A 17,965-nucleotide genomic window follows, 5' to 3' on the forward strand; every position below is an offset into this window, starting at 1 on the left:
GGTGACCGAAACGTGTAATGGCACCCCATATCATCACGCCGGGTGATATGGCAGTATGGCGCTGACGAATACAGTCTTCCAATGTGCGTTCCCCGCGATGTCGCCAAACACGGACGCGACCATCATGATACTGTAAACAGAACCTGGATTCATCCGAAAAAATGACGTTTTGCCATTTGTACACCCAGGTTCGTCGCTGAGTACACCATCACAGACGCTCCTGTCTGTGATGCAGCGTAACGGGTAACCGCAGCCGTGGTGTCCGAGCTGATAGACCATGCTGCTGCAAACGTCGTCAAACTGTTCGTGCAAATGGTTGTTGTCTTGCCAACGTCCCGATCTGTAGACTCAGGGATCGAGACGTGGCTGCACAATCCGTTAAAGCCATGCGGATAAGATGCCTGTCATCTCGACTGGTAGTGATACGAGGCTGTTGGGATCCAGTACGGCGTTCCGTTTTACCCTCCTCGAACAAAGAGATAGGGCACATACTGAGGTGTGAAGGAGCGTTTTAAAATGTGATAGTTTGGTAGTGGGTGCCACTGGGCAACTGGAGATGGTAATAATTGTGAAGGGAGACTTCAGGCTTAGCTCCACTGACTCGAACTAGTCTCTTAATAATGATTTCAGTGTAACATTTTCAAAGGATTGTATGGTGTACTGCTCACTTGTCATACTCTGTGTGTTCTTTTTTAGTTTGGTATATTTCCTCAGTCCTGGTTAAGATCATTGTAAGCAGTTACTAGTATCATATTTAAAATTTGAATGGTCACATAATGTTTTTGGGTCTTACGAATAATTCTGTATTTAGCAACGAATGAAACAGTGACTATATATGTTCATAATAAAATTTTATTTTATACAGTAATATAATGTGGGCTGACAATCAGAATCCGTGCTCTGCCATCGACTTCTGTTCCTTAGTGTTAGCTGCTGGAGCGTGATTCAAGTCATGGACAAGTTGAAGGCTTCGGTTGCTGGAACAATTTGCACATTGTCAATTAGTCGTACTTCACGCATTAGAGTTCTCTCAAACAATAACAATACATAATGAAATTTGGTGTATACATAAAGATTCTTTGCCTGATTCTGATGGAATTAACATATTCATTCAGTCTAATGAGTTAACAGACTAATCTACCTTTCAATTCTGTAACAATGGCAGAAATCTGATAAATATATGAAACACTTTTAATCGTTTCTTATTATTGTTATGTATAATACCATGTAAAGACAAGTTGTTGTTTAATGTTGTTAGAAAGTATCTGGAAAAGTTCTTGATTGATATACATCAAATTTTTCATGATATTTTAATAAATGTTCGGACGGACATAACTCACACATTTTTAAATATATGTGGTGTATAAAGTTAAATGCACTACACAAAGGGGAAATGCTTTTTGAAAAATTTCGAAAAGTTCTTGACCGATTTCCTTCAAATTTTAACGCAACAGTCTAATAAGTGTTCAGGTAGACATAAGCTAAATATTTTTTAATGTATATGGCATACAAAAATATATATGAAATATATACAACTATGCAGAGGTGTTGCTACCGAAATTCTCGAGAAGTTCTTGACCGATTTACTGAAAATTTTGACACGATACTATAATAATCATTCAGTCGAACATAGACTACATTTTTTGAAATAACAGTGTACAGGCACTCTATTAAAAGCGACTGCAAGAAAGAGAATGTTGTGCAAAGTTCTGCTCTGCTGTGAAAACGTGTGGTTTTGTTTTATTTTTAGCAGTCAGTTTTAACTACAAAAGCAGGCGCTTCAACCATCAAACAAAATGTTTCTCCCGTACATATATTTTCTCGTCATACATATTTGAAGCAAAAATTGTGCCCATAACAACTTGTTGTTCTGTTTTCCTCCTGACATTCGGTTTTCACAAGGAACAGGAAACTTATATTGATGTCTTATCGGCATATAATTAGAATACTACTACGGAATCTGAACTTTCAATAACAATAAACAAGACTCAGAGTCTAGGAGAGGTGTTAATAGGAGGTGGACAGAGAGGGCAGGGGGAGGAAATGGACATAAATAGGAGGAAGTCGGAAATGTAAAGAGAGACAGGGAGCAGGAGGTGTACAGAAAGAGGAGAAGAAGGAGAATAGGACGTGTATCGAATTATCCTACATCTTTAGCAACTGCGTTACTGGGTCTGTTAGTTATATTACATTTTGTACTTATTTTGTGAACCTTTTTTTAAAAGTGGCTTGGACAATGTGAGCCATGACACACCGTTATGGAATGAAACAGTATGTATACGACAGAATACTGATTTGAAAATTTACAAATATCAATATTCATAAAATTAAAGAATTAGTAAAACAGAGAAAAATTGTGAGAGTAGAGAAATAAACAAGACATTACAAAGGAAAGTTCATATGTACCAGAAGGAACTCCTGTACAGAATAGAAGAAGTTATTCACAAGGAAGTTTTAAAGCTTATGTCTGAAGGCTTAGGTTGTATTATTAAATTTTTCAATTTTTTCAGTTGTGTTGCAAGACTATTGAAACTGAAAGCATTCTGTACAGTACATAAAGAAGTATCTAAATGCAAGTGTTGTCTGAGTGCCTAGAGTTCACTGAATGCGTGTTGCAGTTTCACCCAGTTAAGTGAGTACTGTGAACAACAAACCCCGTGATGGTATAGGTGTACAGAGATGGTAGAGTTATAATTCAGAGGCACCCGAACGATGTCTTACATGAAGTTCGTGAACTGACGCACTAGACCCATCTGAATATCATTTTTTTGCCCGAAGAATAGTCTTGATGGGTGCACAGAGTTGCTCGAACATTTGATACCACAGAAAATAATAGTATGGTAATAAAATTAAGCAAAGGAGCTCGAGTGCTTCAGTGTGAGACGTAGTGGATATTGCATCATTGGACATCCTGCGCAAGGTCTTGAACCTAAGCTCCCAAGTAATTTTTTGATCTATTCACAGTCCTAAGAATTTAAAATGGTAGATTTCACTGACTTTGGTCACCTTGGAACAATTTTTTTTTTTCTTATACAAGAGCTATGTGCCAGAAAATGTGTGCAGTGCATTTTGTGGCTGTTAAGACTTGATCCTTTCTCCGAAAGCCATGTGCTGACATTAAACGCTACCGAGAACAGAGCTCTGTGGCAGCCCCCACCTACCCCACTTTACATGACACCAATTGCACTAGCCAGATTCGAATGTCCTCCCTGTTTGTTGACACTGACGCTGGAGGACAGCCTTCTGGTCCCTAATGCAGATAAGAAGAGGATAAGAAGAGGATGTGTGTGTGTGTGTGTGTGTAAGTGTGTGTGTGTGTGTGTGTGTGTGCGTGCGTGCGTGCGTGCGTGTGTGTACGGGTATTTTGATCGAAATAAGTCCACTTCATAATGGGAATATCAATAAAATCGACTTATTACAGTTATTTGTCTATTTCAGTTAAATATTCTCAGCAATATAACGTAAGTCTAATATAAACTTAAGCAAATGAAATCTACCTTGATTATGAAACAAGTGTTCACTGATATTGTTTCTTATGTAGTACTCACCAACACCTTACAAATCTCTTTCCAGAGGTTTGTGCGTAATTGTGTTTGTTCCTGCTGCCTCTGAAAGCAGATAAACAGGAAGTCAATTGAAGATGATTACAAACACCGCTAGTGTCGAGCTAATAATGTACATTTAAATTTATACAACCGTCAAAAATCAGCAATTTCTAATTTAAAAAAGAATAAATTGAAAGAAAAAGAATGAATAATTTTCATAATGTGAAAATATCTGCTGTATATTTTTCACAAGAGTGAAACAGGGTTTTGGCCACGAAAGTATAGTGTCGGGCTGAAATCGAAAGAATGACAAATACTGAAGAAGGGGAAACTTCAAATACGATATTAGATGGTTCAAATGGCTCCAAGCAGTATGGGACAATATCTGAGGTCATCAGTCCCCCACAACTAAGAACTACTTAAAGCTAACTAACCTAAGGACATCCCGGGACAGGATTCGAACCTGCGACCGTAGCAGCAGCGCGCGTCCGGACTGAAACGCCTAGAACCGCTCTTCCACAACGGCCGACCACGATATTAGAAATGACATTTCACAGACCAGTAGAATGAGCTGTGTGGAGCAACCTTACTGTTGTTATGGTCTTCAGTCCTGAGGCAGGTTTGATGCAGCTCTCCATGCTACTCTATCCTGTGCAAGCTACTTCATCTCCCACTTCGTACTGCAGCCTACATCTTTCTCAATCTGCTCAGTATATTCATCTCTTGGTCCCCCTCTTCGATTTTACCCTCCAAGCTGCCCTCCAATGCTAAACTGGTAATCCCTTGATGCCTCAAAACATGTCCTATCAACCGATCACTTCTTCTAGTCAAGTTGTGCCACAAATTCCTCTTCTCCCCAATTCTATTCAGTACCTCCTCATTCGTTATGTGATCTACCCATCTAATTTTCAGCATTCTTCTGTAACACTACATATCGAATGCTTCTATTCTCGTCTTGTCCAAACTATTTATCGTCCATGTTTCACTTCCATACACGGCTACACTCCATACAAATACTCTCAGAAACGACTTCCTTACACTTAAATCTATACTCGATGTTAACAGATTTCTCTTCTTCAGCAACGCTTTCCTTACCATTGCCAGTCTACATTTTATATCCTCTATACTTCGACCATCATCAGTTATTTTGCTCCCCAAATAGCAAAACTCCTTTACTGCTTTAAGTGTCTCATTTCCTAATCTAATTCCCTCAGCATCAACCGACTTAATTCGTCAACATTCCGTTATCCTTGTTTTGCTTTTGTTGATGTTCATCTTATATCCTCCTTTCAAGACACTGTCCATTCCGTCCAACTGCTCTTCCAAGTCCTTTGCTGTCTCTGACAGAACTAAAATGTAATCGGTGAACCTTAAAGTTTTTATTTCTTTTGTTTCCTTCACTGCTTGCTCAATATACAGACTGAATAACACCGGGGGTAGGCAACAACCCTCACTCCTTTCCCAACCACTGCTTCCCTTTCGTACCACTCGACTCTTATAGCTGCCATCTCCTTTCTGTACAAATTGTAAATAGCCTTTCCCTCCCTGTATTGTACCCCTGCCACCTTCAGAATTTGAGAGTATTCCAGTCAACATTGTAAAAAGCTTTCTATAAGTCTACAAATGCTAGGAACATAGGTTTGCCTTTCCTTAATCTTTCTTCTAAGATAAGTCGTAAGGTCAGTATTGCCTCACGTGTTTCAGTATTTCTACGGAATCCAAACTGATCGTCCCCGAGGTCGGCTTTTACCAGTTTTTCCATTCGTCTGTAAATAATTCGCGTTAGTATTTTGCAGCCGTGTCTTATTAGACTGATAGTTCAGTAATTTTCACATCTGTCAACACCTGCTTTCTTTGGGATTGGAATTATTATATTCTTCTGGAAGTCTGAGGGTATTTCGCCTGTCTCATACATCTTGCTCACTAGATGGCAGAGTTTTGTTAGGCCTGGCTCTCCCAAGGCTTTCAATAGTTCTAATGGAATGTTGTCTACTCCCGGGGCCTTGTTTTGACTTAGGTCTTTCAGTGCTCTGTCGAATTCTTCACGCTGTATCATATCTCCTATTTCATCTTCATCTACATTCTCATCCACTTCTATAATATTGTCCTCAAGCACATTGCCCTTGTATAGACCCCCTATACACTCCTTCCGCCTTTCTACTATCCCTTCTTTGCTTAGAACTGGGTTTCCATATGAGCTCTTCATATTTATGCAAGTGGTTCTCTTTTCTCCAAAGTTCTGTTTAATTTTGCTGTAGGCAGTATCTATCTTACCCCTAGTGATTTGCGCCTCTACATCCTTACATTTGTCCTCTAGCCATCCCTGTTTAGCTATTTTGCACTTCCTGTCGATCTCATATTTGAGACTTTTGTATTCCTTTTTGCCTGCTTCATTTACTGCATTTTTATATTTCACCTTTCGTCAGTTAAATTCAACATCTCTTCTGTTACCCAAGGATTGCTGTTAGCCCTTGTCTTTTTACCTACTTGTTCCTCTGCTACCTTCACTATGTCATCTCTTAAAGCTAACCATTCTTCTTCTACTGTATTTCTTTCCCACATTCCTGTCAATCGTTCCTTAATGCTCTCACTGAAGCTCTCTACAACATCTGGTTCTTTCCGTTTAACCATGTCCAATCTCCTCAAATTCCCACCTTTTTGCAGTTTCTGCAATTTTAATCTACAGTTCATAACCAATAGATTGTGGTGAGAGTCGACATCTGCCCCTGGAAATGTCTTACAATTTAAAACCTGGTTCCTAAATCTCTGTCTTTCTTACAATTATGTAATCTATCCGAAACGTGTCAGTATCTCCAAGCTTCTTCCATGTATACAACCTTCTTTTATGATTCGTGAAGCAAGTGTTGGCTATGATTCAGTTATGCTCTGTGCAAAGTTCTACCAGGCGGCTTCCTCTTTCGTTTCTTACCCCCAATCCATATTCACTCACTACATTTCCTTCTCTTCCTTTTCCTGCTATCGAATTCCAATCACCCATGACTATTAAATTTTCGTCTCCCTTCAACGTCCGAATAATTTCTTTTATCTCATCGTATATAACTTCTTCGTCATCTGTAGACCTAGTTGGCATATAAACTTGTACTACTGTAGTAGGCGTGGGCTTCGTGTCTATCTTGGCCACAATAATGCGTCCACTATGCTGTTTGTAGTAGCTTTCCCGCGCTCCTGTTTTTTTATTCATTATTAAACCTACTACTGCATTGCCCCTATTTGATTTTGTATTTGTAACCCTGTACTCACCTGACCAAAAGTCTTGTTCCTCCTGCCACCGAACTTTGCTAATTCCCACTATATTTATCTTGAACATATCTATTTCCCTTTTTAAATTTTCTAACCTACCTGCCCGATTAAGGGATATGACATTACACGCTCCGATCCGTAGAATGCCAGTTTTCCTCCTCCTGATAACCGCCCGGAGATCCGAATGGGGGACTATTTTACCTCCGGAATATTTTACCCAAGAGGACACTATCATCATTTAACCATACAGTAAAGCTGCATGCCCTCGGGAAAAATTACGGCTGTAGTTTCCCCTTGTTTTCAGCCCTTCGCAGTACCGTTTTGGTTAGTGTTACAAGGCCAGATCAGTCAATCATCCAGACTGTTGCCCCTGCAACTACTGTAAAGGCTGCTGCCCTCTTCAGGAACCACACGTTTGTCTGGCCTCTCAACAGATACCCCTCCGTTGTGGTTGCACCTACGGTGCGACTATCTGTATCGAAGAGGCACGCAAGCCTCCCCACCAACGGCAAGGTCTGTGGTTCATGGGGGGGGGGGGGGGGGGGATACAACCTTACTAAAATCGTTTATATTCTGTGTGTGTAATTAAAACGAAATTTGCATTTCGTTTTATTCATATAAAACACCATAAGCTGTCTGCAATGAAACAAATTTGGAACCAGCTGTCGCCTATAGCTGCACTCCCACATTAGTAGTTTCGTTATGGCGAGTGATGGTGAGTAAGTGAGCAGTTGTACATTCAATGACGTCAGCTGTCCTCAAGTGTATCCCTGCTCAGGTGAGCATGGCTTGTCCTGTGCATTCCGCCCTCCCCTCACCCACCCCCACCACCACCCACTCAACTGATCTAACACGTGGAATGGTAGCACGTACGTCGTCGCTCCCGAGCAGTGTGTGCACGGGGGTAGGGGCAGGAATGCACGTCTATGCATTGCGCTATTGAAGTAGCTACACAGCGCTTACACTATACAACAAATTTAATAACTTTTTAACATGGTTTACCTTCACAAATATAAGAAAGATATTCCATTGCCTACTTCACTCTCTTAGGATTAGACTGTTGTATGCTACCACGATATCAAATTTCATCGAACTGGATCGGCAGTTTAGTCGTGAAAACAAAACACAGAGTTTCCAGAATGAGATTATCACTCTGCAGCGGAGTGTGCGCTGATATGAAACTTCCTGGCAGTTTAAAACTGTGTGCCCGACCGAGACTCGAACTCGGGACCTTTGCCTTTCGCGGGCAAGTGCTCTACCATCTGAGCTACCGAAGCACGACTCACGCCCGGTACTCACAGCTTCACTTCTGCTAGTATCTCGTCTCCTACCTTCCAATCTTTACAGAAGCTCTCCTGCGAAACTTGCAGAACTACCACTCCTGAAACAAAGGATACTGCGGAGACATGGCTTAGCCACAGCCTGGGGGATGTTTGCAGAATGAGGTCCCGAGTTCGAGTTTTAATCTGCCACTAAGTTTCAAAACACAAAGTTATTTTTGTATTTCGTAATATTACTATGGAACTGGTAAAATTGCGTCAAAAAATACAGACAATGTAAAATACAGAAACTGACCTACGGTATTTCATGGCAAAGCAAGCAGCCCGACGAAAAACAGATTCTCTCCCTGTGTGTGAATCATACGATTTGTTGCGAGCACCAAGGGACGTAGACACCAAGAAACATGGAAGTTATTTCGATCCTGGATACGTCCTCAGACAGCGTAGGTGGTTAAGGTGACCCCTTGCGTGTAGTGGGAGATCGGGGTTCATGTCTCTGTCTGGTACAAAATTTCATATGTTACTAGTAATTGTACAATCGTGTTCTCCATTGGCGAATGCATTTCATAGTTTAATATGGCTGCTCCTCCAGAAATGCATGCATGTAAGAAGGTATGTTACATCGCTCTTCAAAGACGCTGTAAAATGAAGGGGATCGACCGAAGCGTCCGATCCCACCCGTCGGCTTTGAGCAGTAACGTAAGGCTGTTGTGGTCTGTGAAGTCACGACGGCGCGGAATTTAGTTTGTGAGAGTGGCGTGTTTGTAGGTGTCGTTTTGACATGATCGGTGGTGCTCTCTGGTGGTGCGTTAGGTGATGTTTTTGGTTTAGTTTGCGAATCTGGTGTTGTGTGTGAATTTTAGTAAATTGCATTTTTTTATGTTTTTGGTAGGTATGGATGTGACTGACAGGGTCAACAGTTTTCGGTTGTCGGCTATGATGGGGGACAGTGCGTTGTCTTTAATAAAATTTCTTCAACCATTCGAATTTTTGGGTGAAGCCTTGAAGTGTTCAGTATGTCGTGAAGAAATGGGGCTTACTTAAAGTTCCGGCGTCTTGGACAAGGGGCGACGGTATGTGGAGATGTCGTAAGGATAACAGGTCAAGGGAAGTGTTCGATGCCAATGTGTGGCTGCGAATGTTGGTATTGGTATCGGAAGATATTTTTGTGCTATATAGGCCAAGGGATGTGTTAGGTCCTAATTTATGGGATCGGGAGCTGCTGTTGACCTATGTAGGTCAAGGGAAGTGTCCGATTCCAGATGATGATGTGTTTAGTGGTATTTGGGGAGTTTTTTGATGTCGGTTTTCTTTTGTCGTTTTGCATGGAAGTGGGTGTCTAAGTTTGTTTATATTTAGTATGTCCCCACCCTAAAACCCCCTATTTCCCGCGCTTGTACCGTTAGTATCATTAGGCGTTTAGTGGAACGTGTGTGTGTTTGGTTTGCGATGTATTTTCGTCCTCATGATGTGTACGTAACTACTTTATATGCACCATATTGGACTCCTGGTTTATGGGTCAAAGCAGACGGGCGGGATCGGACGCTTCCGTATTTCCAATGAAGGCACCGCTCCACTGGATGATATATGAAAATTAATGCATTCCACTTTAATTATTTACACAGCTGGTGGATAGAAAGATAACAGGAGTTTAAGACAGTTATGAAAATCAGTAATATGACCGGTTTTTAATGTGCAGGGTGTCCACAACAGCCAGCGCCAGCTCTGGAGCAGTAAAAAGACTAGACACCAGCTGTGTGGACTATGGATGAAGATTAATGTGAAGATGACTAAGGCAATGATTTTTATAAGGCCGCCGGCCGCGGTGGTCTCGCGGTTCTAGGCGCGCAGTCCGGAACCGTGCGACTGCTACGGTCGCAGGTTCGAATCCTGCCTCGGGCATGGATGTGTGTGATGTCCTTAGGTTAGTTAGGTTTAAGTAGTTCTAAGTTATAGGGGACTAATGACCACAGCAGTTGAGTCCCATAGTGCTCAGAGCCATTTGAACCATTTTTATAAGGCAATCAACGAAAATTAAAAGTAAAAATTAGTGATGAGGAAGTGGAACAAGTTGATAACTTCGGTAAATAGGTTGCAAAATTGCTAGAAACATGATGTTTAATCAATAAATAAAATTAGGGATTGCTATTACAGATTTGCGTCTTACACAAGTAGTGTATTTTCCATGGTCCTTTAAATAAACATTTAAAGAAAAGATATGTGGTTTAGATGGAGTGCTGTCGTCTATTGTGACGAAAAATGAACAATACGGTGAAGAGAGTAGAAATACATAGAAGCTTTTGAGATGTAGAAGTGGAGATGAATGGGCAGTGTGGAATGGGCAGATGTAGCAAAGTGTGTTATTGTGTTACAAAAGCTGAACGAGAAAAGACAAATACTGGAAACAGTTTAGAGGACCAACAGAAATTGGCTAGGCCACTGCATGAGAAATGACTTTATAATTAATAACTTCTAGAAAGCATTTCATTTCAAAGATAGAGAAACAACAGATAAAATCACAATAGAATTTGGTGTTGCAGCAGAATCAGTAAACATGTTCACATGGGGATGAAATGACGATGAGACAACACAAAACCCAGTCCCTGAGCGGAGAAAATCTCCTACCCAGCCGGGAATCGAGCCCTGGCCCGTAGGACGGCAATCCGTCACGCTGACCAATCAGCTATCGGGGCGGACATCATGTAACTAATGTGGAGGTATTGACTAGAATTGGGGAGTCAAGAAATTTTTGGCACAGCTTGACTGGAAGAAGGGAAAAATTGATAGGGAACATTGTGAGACATTAATCGATTACGAATTTTGTACTTGAGGGGAGTGTGTGTGTGTGTGGGGTGGGGGGGGGGGATTGTGGGGGCGTAAATATCGTAGAGGGAGACAAAAGGTGAATGCAGTAAGCAGATTCAGAAGGTTGTAGGTTGCAGCAGTTATTTGGAAATGAAGATGCTTGCATAGGATGGAGAAGCTTGGAGAACTGCATCAAATCATTCTTGGGACTGCAGATCCTGACAATAACGTGCCATCTGCGAAAAGCCGCTTGTGGGACAAGAGCCCCATTCTCGGCGGAAATCTCTTTCCACAGCATTATCACCCCAAACAGGTGTTTCAACCTTAAAGAACGCTGTGTTGTGCAGTGATAGATATGCCTAATTAGCATAACACATGATCGTTGTAATCATCGTAACCAAGCAATTTCACCAAAAAATAAAACCTCGTTCAAACAGACGAATAAAAAGGATAATTTCCGTCGTGTTCGGTCACCCACTCACCCCATTCAGCGTGATGGTGGGTAAGACCTCAACTCCCGGATCCAGCTCTTTAGTTTTGTCTCCGTTGAGTTTAAGCAGCTGGCTGCCCCTTTCCGCCTTGGCGCAGTCCGCTATCGGATTCCATTCGATCCCCAGCTTCGTGGCACACTGAAAACAAACCCAACAATAAACAACAATAAATTTCCTTGAGGGATAAAAGCGTTTACGTACAAATCCCCGTGGATTTACAAAGTATACGCATAGAAAGTATTACATATCAGAGCTCTGTCTTCATCTCATTTACGGGCACTTAAGTCAATGTGAGAGCGTATTAACAGATAACACATGTATTATCCTCTATTATGTTATAAATAAATATTCCCATCCTATCCTACTGCCCATTACAATCATAGCACTATTTAGTAAGCTGTATGATGTCGACAGATGACTTTACGATATAAAGCTTATAAGTTGTATCCTATGTGTGCACTATCTTTTCTAAGTGCACAGGCGTTATCTTTAGTAAATTTATTTTCGCGCCAACTGACTTAGCTCCACATGTTGTCAGTGTACCTGAACTTGTATGAGTGATAGATTATTAGAACGATGGTATCATCGACTGTTCAGTATATATTTAACAACATATTACGATGCAATAAGTGTCGTACTCATCTCTCACAGTCAAAAGGCTGCATTTTGACGACGACATGTCTTTCCCTCCAACTTAACTCCCGTCGCTCCGCTATCTTTGTTTCCCCTGATCTCCAGAACGCCTATGACCGTGTCTGGCATCCCGGGCTCCTCTTCAAACTCCAGACCTATGCTCTCCCCATCAACTTCGTCCGTCTCGTTGCTTCCTTCCTCTAACATCGTCCTTCCTATGTGACTATCCACAATTCCAACTCCTGTACTTTCTTTCCCTCTGCCGGCGTGCCCCAAGGTTCTGTCCTTTCCCCTGTCCTCTTTCTCCTGTACACTGCTGATATGCCCAAACCTCCCCCTCCTGTTCATCTTCTCCAGTTCGGTGTTGACACCTCCTTCCTAGCCCTTTATCCTACCCTTCAACGGTCCCAACGTACCCTCCAAACCCACCTTGACCAATTCACCACTTGGTGCAACCAGTGGTTCCTCCGTCTTAATCCCTCCAAGACCCAGGCGATCATCATAGGCTGCACCACCCGCTCCTTCTGCCTCCATGATTTCTACCTCACCATTTATGGCCGTCCTATCCACATCACTCCTACCCTCAAATACCTTGGCCTCACACTTGACCGTCACCTCACCTGGACTCCCCATCTCCTTACCATCCAAAACAAAGCTCACAACCGCTTCCACCTCCTGAAACTCCTGTCCAGCCGGACGTGGGGTCTGCATCCTTCCGCCATCCTTCTCACCTACAAATCCTTGATCCGCCCCATCCTCTGTTATGCCAGCTTCGCTTGGATTTCCGCCCCTCCCCGGTTCTATGAAGCCCTCCAAATCCTCGAACGCCATGCGCTCCGCCTCGCCTTCCGCATCCGCCTTCCGTCCCCCACACGCCTCCTCTACGACCTCATCCCCTTCCCCCACCTTCTCCTTTCCCCCACCTTCTCCTTCCCCCACACTATATGCTGTCCTCCACCTTGATCCCCTCACCCCTGGTGTCTCCCTTCCTCTCCACCCGCAACCAGTTGCCGCACCTTTCCCGTTGTGTCCCACCCTCTCTCCATCTCCACACCCTTCGTCTCCTTTCCCAACGCAACTTCCACCGTCCTCCCCGATGATGAACTTCGCCCTGACATCTGCCCTTCCTACCAACTCTAACCTCATTTTCCTGCCTCCTCAGGGCAACATAGGGAGAAGATGAAGGAGTACTGCAGTAACAGAATACAAGGAAAGGAGAGCGTCTGAATTTATTACGTGCCCACAGCTGGTTAATAAGAAGATAAAAAAAAACTATAAAAATAAGAAGCAATATCGGTCACGCTACAAAGGCGGGGAGCGCTTGGTTAAATCTTTCTCACCGCCCGAGCTCAGCTAGTCTGAGTCGACTGAACGGTAATCGATGCGAATTCGCGGCTGGCTTACCTCAGTCAGAGTCGCTTCTGGGTCCGTCTGGTTGCGGATCGTGCAGTCAGCCAGCTTTAGCTGCGAGGTCTGGTCTTGGACGAGGACTATGGCACACGAGTGGATTTTGAGTCCTTCACACTCAGTTTGGCCGTGGTCGCATATGAAAGTGAGAGGATTCGTGCTATTGACCTGTGAAAGTAAAAGCAATTGACACACACATTCTGTAATAAACACAAGCAATTAAAAACTGCATAAGTTAGTAACTAAGTTAAGAGAATCTTCCATCAGTTCTTGGTGCTTTTCATTAATTAGTAACAAGTCATCGAATCTGTAGATGAGTTTTTGCACAATGCTGAAAAAAAAAAAACAAAAAGGAAAAAAAAAATCACACACCTGCAAAGACGACGTTGATTTCCATCCATGACGGCATATGAGACCTGGGTTACACTCATGCTCATAAATTGGAGATAATGCTGATACATGATGAAACAACGTTCTGGGGGGCGCTTTGCGGGTTTAAATCACCTCCGGATAAGACCATGCGGTGCATTTGACCTGCGGTCGTCGCACGATAGCGCTGGCAGAAGTCCTCATATGCAGAAGCATGTCAGAGTACGGTGCAGCGAATAAGTGTGCAGACGTTTTCAGACGGGCCAATGGTGACTGTGTGCTGAAAATGGCTCAAAGAGCACATATTGATGACGTTACGAGGGGTCAAACACAGCAGGTCGTAGACAGGCCGTCCGTGTGCCACAAAGTGTGATCTCAAGATTATGGCAACGATTCCAGCAGACAGGAAACGTGTCCAGGCGCTACAGTACGGGACGTCCACAGTGTACAAGAATACCAATATCTCAGCATCAGTGCACGCAGACGGCCACGGAGAACTGCAGGTAGCCTTGCTCTGGACCTTACCGCAGCCACTGGAACAGTTGTCTCCAGGCTCACAGTCTACAGGAGACTGAACAGACATAATTTATTCGCCCAGAGACTTGCAAGGTGCATTCCACTGACCCCTGGTGTCAAGAACACAGTACAAGGTCACTGGAACAGTGGTCCCAGGTTATGTCCACGGACAAGTCCAGGTATAGTCTGAACAGTGATTCTCGCTGGCTTTTCATCTGGCGTGAACCAGGAACTAAATACCAACTCCTTAATGTCCTTGAAAGGGACCTTTATGGAGGTCGTGGTTTGATAATGTGGGTGGGATTATGATTGGTGCACGTACACTCCTGCATGTCTTCGACAGAGGAGCTGTGACAGGTCAGGTATATGGGGACGTCATTTTGCACCAGTATGTCCGCCTTTTCAGGAGTGCAGTGGGTCCCACCTTCCTCCTGATGGATGATAACGCACGGCCCCACGGAGCTGCCATCGTGGAAGAATACCTTGAAACAGAAGATATCAGGCGAATGGAGTGGCCTGCCTGTTCTAAACCCCATCGAGCACGTCTAGGATGCACTCGGTCGACGTATCGCTGCACGTCTTCAAACCCGTACGACACTTCAGGAGTCCCGGCAGGCACTGGTGCAAGAATGGGCGGCTATACCCCAGCTGCTGCTCGACCACCTGATCCACAATATGCCAACCCGTTGTGCGGCCTATGTACGTGTGCATGGTGATCATATCCTATATTGATGTCGGGGAACACGCTTAGGAAACAGTGGCGTTTTGTAGCACATGTGTTTCTGGACAGTTATCTCAACTTATCACCAATACTGTGTCGTGAGTATTCCCTATGTGTCTATACTATCAGCGCCAGTTTTATGTAGTGCCCCGTTGTGTGGCACCACATTCTTCAGTTATCCTTAATTTATGAGCATGAGTGTAGATGTACTGACACTGAAAGTTATCCCACAGCAAGTGGCGTAGCTACAAGACCGCCGTCTGTGTCTACACTTCAATCGGGAATGCTCCCACCCAGAAGACTCAGTATGGTGCAAAAGTGTGAAGCAGGCTGGCAACCATGCCACGGACAGGCACTCGTGCCACCTACATCCAAATGAGCGTGAGTGACAGGGATCAGATTGTGGCGGGATGGTTCTTTTGGAGAATTACCACACACGTTGGACGTGCTGCGTCAGTTGTGTAACGATGCTGAGATCAGCAGCCACTTGAACATAATAAGATTTTCACTACGGGCGTGAGTCGTGCTTCGGTAGCTCAGATGGTAGAGCACTTGCCCGTGAAAGGCAAAGGTCGCGAGCTCGAGTCTCTGTCGGGCACTCAGTTGAAATCTGCCAGGAAGTTTCATATCAGCGCACACTCCGCTGCAGAGTGAAAATCTCATTCTGGAAATTAGGCTGTGGCTAAGATAATTCTATGCGGTATCCTTTCTTTCAGAAGTGCAAGTTCTGCAAGGTTTGGAAGGTGTGAGACGAGATACTGGCAGAAGTAAAGCTGTGAGTAAGGAGCGTGAGTCGTGCTTCGGTAGCTCAGATGGTAGAGCACTTGCCCGCGAAAGGCAAAGGTCCCGAGTTCGAGTCTCGGTCGGACACTCAGTTTTTAAGTGAAAGGAAGTTTCATGTCAGCGCACACTCCGCTGCAGAGTGAAAATCTCACTCTGGAAACATCAGCCCTAGGCTGTGGCTATGCCATGTCTCCGCAGTATCCTTTCTTTCAGGAGTGGTAGTTCTGCAAGGTTCGCAGGAGAGCTTCTGTAAAGTTTGGAAGGTAGGAGACGTGAAACTGGCAGAAGTAAAGCTGTGAGTAAGGAGCGTGAGTCGTGCTTCGGTAGTTCAGATGGTAGAGCACTTGCCCGCGAATGGCCAAGGTCCCGCGTTCAAGTGTCGGTCGGGCACACAGTTGTAATCTGCCAGGAAGTTTCATGTCAGCGCACACTCCGCTGCAGAGTGAAAATCTCATTCTGGAAATTTAGGCTGTGGCTAAGATAATTCTATGCGCTATCCTTATTTTCAGAAGTGCAATTTCTGCAAGGTTTGGAAGGTGTGAGACGAGATACTGGCAGAAGTAAAGCTGTGAGTAAGGAGCGTGAGTCGTGCTTCGGTAGCTCAGATGGTAGAGCACTTGCCCGTGAAAGGCAAAGGTCCCGAGTTCGAGTCTCGGTCGGGCACACAGTTGTAATCTGCCAGGAAGCTTCATGTCAGTGCACACTCCGCTGCAGAGTGAAAATCTAATTTTGGATACATCCCCCCTGGCTGTGGCTAAGCCATGTCTCCGCGGTATCCCCTCTTTCAGGAGTGCTAGTTCTGCAAGGTTCGCAGGAGAGATACTGTAAAGTTTGGAAGGTAGGAGACGAGATACTGGTAGAAGTAATGTTGTGAGTAAGGAGCATGTGTCGTGCTTCGGTGGCACAGATGGTAGAGCAAAGGCAAAGGTCCCGAGTTCGAGTCTCGGCCGGGCACACAGTTTAAATTTGCCAGGAAGTTTCATGTCAGCGCACACTCCGCTGCAGAGTGAAAATCTCATTCTGGAAACATCCCCCCAGGCTGTGGCTAAGCCATGTCTCCGCAGTATCCTTTCTTTCAGGAGTGCTAGTTCTGCAAGATTCGAGGGAGAGCTACTATAAAGTTTGGAAGGCAGGAGACGAGAAACTGGCAGAAGTAAAGCTGTGAGTAAGGAGCGTGAGTCGTGCTTAGGTAGCTCATATGGTAGAGCACTTGCCTGGGAAAGGCAAAGGTCCCGAGTTCAAGTCTCGGATTTGCACACAGTTGTAATCTGCCAGGAAGTTTCATGTCAGCGTACACTCCGCTGCAGAGTGAAAATATCATTCTGGAAACATCCCCCCAGGCTGTGGCTAAGCCATGTCTCCGCAGTATCCTTTGTTTCAGGAGTGCTAGTTCTGCAAGATTCGCAGGAGAGCTTCTGTAAAGTTTGGAAGGTAGGAGACGAGATACTGGCAGAAGTAAAGCTGTGAGCAAGGAGCGTGTGTCGTGCTTCGGTAGCTCAGATGGTAGAGCACTTGCCGACGAAAGGCAAAGGTCCCGAGTTCGAGTCTCGGTCGGGCACACACTTTTAATCCGCCAGGAAGGTTCATGTCAGCGCACACTCCGCTGCAGAGTGAAAATCTCATTCTGGCAACATCCCCCCAGGCTGTGGCTAGGCCATGTCTCCGCAGTATCCTTTCTTTCAGGAGTGGTAGTTCTGCAAGGTTCGCAAGAGAGCTTCTGTAAAGTTTGTAAGGTAGGATACGAGATACTGGCAGAAGTAAAGCTGTGAGTAAGGAGCGTGAGTCGTGCTTCGGTTGCTCAGATGGTAGAGCACTTGCCCGCGAATGGCCAAGGTCCCGAGTTCAAGTGTCGGTCGGGCACACAGTTGTAATCTGCCAGGAAGTTTCATGTCAGCGCACACTCCGCTGCAGAGTGAAAATCTCATTCTGGAAATTAGGCTGTGGCTAAGATAATTCTCTGCAGTATCCTTTCTTTCAGAAGTGCAAGTTCTGCAAGGTTTGGAAGGTGGGAGACGAGATACTGGCAGAAGCTGTGAGTAAGGAGCGTGAGTCGTGCTTCAGTAGCTCAGATGGTAGAGCACTTGCCCGCGAAAGGCAAAGGTCCCGAGTTCGAGTCTCGGTCGGGCACATTGTTGTAATCTGCCAGGAAGCTTC

At 44.3% G+C, this 17,965-nt stretch overlaps 1 protein-coding gene across 1 annotated transcript in view; it reads right to left on the reverse strand.

Annotated features, from left to right (window-relative positions):
* Positions 1-834: 834 nt before the first annotated feature.
* Positions 835-17,965, reverse strand: part of LOC126291948 (gamma-interferon-inducible lysosomal thiol reductase-like) — a 42,343-nt gene continuing 25,212 nt past the window's right edge. Inside the window, exons 3-6 of the mRNA XM_049985697.1 lie at positions 13,420-13,590; positions 11,374-11,520; positions 3,549-3,608; positions 835-977 (exon numbers count right to left, since the gene is read on the reverse strand). Coding sequence (XP_049841654.1) covers positions 951-977; positions 3,549-3,608; positions 11,374-11,520; positions 13,420-13,590 — 405 coding nt within the window. The 3' untranslated portion in view covers positions 835-950. The remainder of the gene's footprint in view (positions 978-3,548; positions 3,609-11,373; positions 11,521-13,419; positions 13,591-17,965) is intronic.

The sequence above is a fragment of the Schistocerca gregaria genome, chromosome 9 (genome assembly GCF_023897955.1).
Source record: "Schistocerca gregaria isolate iqSchGreg1 chromosome 9, iqSchGreg1.2, whole genome shotgun sequence".
Taxonomy (NCBI): domain Eukaryota; kingdom Metazoa; phylum Arthropoda; class Insecta; order Orthoptera; family Acrididae; genus Schistocerca; species Schistocerca gregaria.